Below are 3202 nucleotides of genomic sequence, written 5' to 3'. Positions count from 1 at the left end.
TTATTCAGCTAAGCAGATTTGTACTTCACAGATCACAATATTCTCTGGATTCAATGGTTATATTTATTTTCTTGGTTAAGGGAATACATAATAATATACAAGTGGCAATATATTTTTGTTAACAGTTCCTTAAAAATATATGTAACTATACATAATAAATTGCTTTTCAAAACATAAATAAATAACATATTACAGCAGAGCCATTTTAATCTATCATATTATAAGTAAAGATTAATGTTAGATATATTTTGGTGTTATTTACAGTATTAATCTTTACAAGAAAGTAGTTAATATCTAATCATTTTTAAATTAATATAAATAATTCTAGTCAAAAATATTAAAGAAAACAGGAATGAATACTGGTATTGTATTGAACACATATAAATCCTTCTTATTAAAAAAAAATTTTAAAGTTTTTAATAATTATTAACAAACTATTAAAATTAAATTGAGCTTTAACAATTCAATAACTTGTGTAACTAAGATTTAACATTTCCATTAACAACTTTATCAATAACAATCACAAAACAATCATATTTTACAGTGGCAGAAGTTCTTATACATTTTAAGCTGCAATGAATGTTAATCATTACAATATTCGCCAGTTTAAATTCTAATATAGATTAAATAATAATTGTAAAAACCTACTTTTAGTATTTGGCCTTTGTGGGAACATGGATTAATCAGACGTGTATCTATATATAAAGAAAAATACACAATACCTAATATACACAGTTGTGTAAAACATAGTTATTAAAAATTTTAATAGGTATTCTAATGACTATTTAAACACTTGATTTTATTAGATTAAAGCATGATTTCAGAAAGGCTAAGAAAAGCTAGCCCATCACTTGTCCTTTACTTATATTTAAAAGCAATTCATATATTAAGGACCCACAAATCCATTTTTCGTTCTTCAATAAGCAAATTATGGTTTTAGGTAAAGATTTATATACAAATAGGATTCTTATATATACTCTATAGGTTACATTATAAAGATGCTTACTGATATAGAAAATAAATAAATATTGTAAGCTATAGTCTGTTTGGTCTAATAATAATGAGCATATCTTAATGTGCCTAGCAGTTTAAGAGAGAAATGAAAAATATAGTAGAAATAATATATAATAAAATAAATTAAAAAGTTGAAAATGGCTGATGAAGACTAAGAAGAATCATTTTTCTCATTTTTTTCAGCTGTAAGAAAAAAAAATAAACACAAATTTATTAACAGAAAAAAATAAGTTTTCTAAATATAACATGACCGGATTAGAAATACACATAGAACTTTTTTCTTTGTTCCCCCTATAGAAATCTAAAAGAGTTTATAGTTCAATAGTTTTACATGAGTCAGTCCTATTAAAACGATTGGTATAAGATGTTGTGATAACTTAATAATATATATATTTATACGACTGTTATAAAAATCACGTAGACTCCTGAAAGGTTTTGGATACTAATGGTGTTGCAAAGAAGCACCAAGAGCAATAAATTTATTTGGAATGGTTCACTGCACTCCTTATTAATAATTAATATGATTCGTATCAAACCAATAACAATAATATTTACATTAATTCAACAGAAATGTGAAATGCATTTTTTCATGTAATTTTGGAGAGCAAAGAGTAAGAAGAAAAGTATCAGATTATCTAAGTGTATAATAAGATTATCTGAGTGTAGTTAGGTTTATCGCGAATATTTGAGTTTATGTATTGATATGGTTTAATAATGATTAATTGCTAAACTACCAATAATGAATAATCCAAATGCATTCATGACTAAAAATCAATAAGCACAACTGAGCTCACGAGTATTTAAAACATGAAATTCCAGGGGGCGAGGCAATGAAAATTAATGTTTAATGACCTCTTCTGATTAAAGTGGTTTTTATAGAATATTTAAAACAAAAAAATGAAAATTAATCATTAAAACTGAATAAACTTACGAGAGCTTGGCAGTGAAAGTTGTTTGCTCGCTGAAACTCTAGCAGGTGAATATGAAATACTAACAGTAGTTTTGGTAGGGGATCGAACATCTGTGCACCACTTTTCCCCGCTTCCCCCTCGCTGAGTCCGCTGTTTTATCCTCCTGATTAGTTCTTCATCAGCTTCGTCATTGTTGTTAACACTATCAGCTCCATATTTTTTCCTAAAAAATGTTCTCCTTTCTTCTTTATACCTTTCTATTCGCTCTCGCCTTTCAACATCAGATTCTTCACTTTTAATTCCAGAGTTTGATTCCCATTTGCACCCTACAAGTTCTTTATCAAAATTTTTTTGTAATTTTTCAGTCTTTTTATCAGAATCTTGAAATTCTTCTGTAGTTGTGAATTGTACATCTTTTGTTCTATCAATCCAATCTTGTTTCAGAACTTCAGATACCACACAACAACTTACTTTAGGCATGATAACTTCATCCTTGTTTAAGGATTCATTATCATCTATAATGCCACTAATAGAAATACTTAATTTAGTATCACAATTATCTTGTAGGAATTGTGCCGAGGTTTCAGAATTACATTCATTTAAATCAGGATTATTGTCATTTGTGTTTCCCACATTTTTATCCTTATATATATCTTCTTTAATTGTAAATTCAACATTTTCATATTTCGTAGCACTATCTGATTCTAATAATTTATCATTATCCCCCCAATCAGGTACACATTTATCAGACAAACTACATTTAACTACTTTTACTTGATTTGTTAAATTTTCTAAGGATTCTTGTTCTATAGGTACTGAACTAGGAGAATGCTCAATTGAAACCACAGCTGTAACAGTTTCATCCACACTTTCAAGGGAATCATTTATTTTATGGTACACTGGGCTTTCTGTTAGTACATCATTTCTATCACTTTTTTCGGACTTTTCTTCTGTTTCTTTATCTGAAAAAAAATATATATATTCATCATGAAAAAATAATCAATAATCACTTCTAGTTTTTTGATGTAGAAAAAAAGAAACCTGATAATCTGTAAGCATATTTAAGTCATAACATATTACAAAAAACTTGTATAAAATTACCCATAGTCAATGAAGAATCCTTGCCTTGGTTAGAGTCTAAAACAAATCTGTTAAGTTCTTCAACTGAGTTTCTCAGATATGAAACTTGCTGGTATATTTCAGAAGTTGTTAACTAAACTTGTCTATTTTTGCTATTAATTCGCTCACATGTCAACTTGCTTGTGCTGTGTGTGTTT

At 27.6% G+C, this 3202-nt stretch overlaps 1 protein-coding gene across 1 annotated transcript in view; it reads right to left on the bottom strand.

Moving 5' to 3' along the window:
• LOC106685759 (GTPase-activating protein CdGAPr) overlaps positions 1-3202 on the bottom strand; it is a gene marked incomplete at its 5' end in the record, with an annotated part of 13498 nt that continues 10296 nt past the window's right edge. Inside the window, 2 exon segments of the mRNA XM_067048385.1 lie at positions 1-1197; positions 1946-2887. Of these exon segments, the coding sequence (XP_066904486.1) occupies positions 1166-1197; positions 1946-2887 (974 nt within the window).

The sequence above is a fragment of the Halyomorpha halys genome, unplaced genomic scaffold, assembly GCF_000696795.3.
Source record: "Halyomorpha halys isolate HHAL.00 unplaced genomic scaffold, Hhal_1.1 Scaffold730.1, whole genome shotgun sequence".
In the NCBI taxonomy this organism is placed as follows: Eukaryota; Metazoa; Arthropoda; class Insecta; order Hemiptera; family Pentatomidae; genus Halyomorpha; species Halyomorpha halys.
This window is presented reverse-complemented; position numbering and strand designations above follow the sequence as displayed.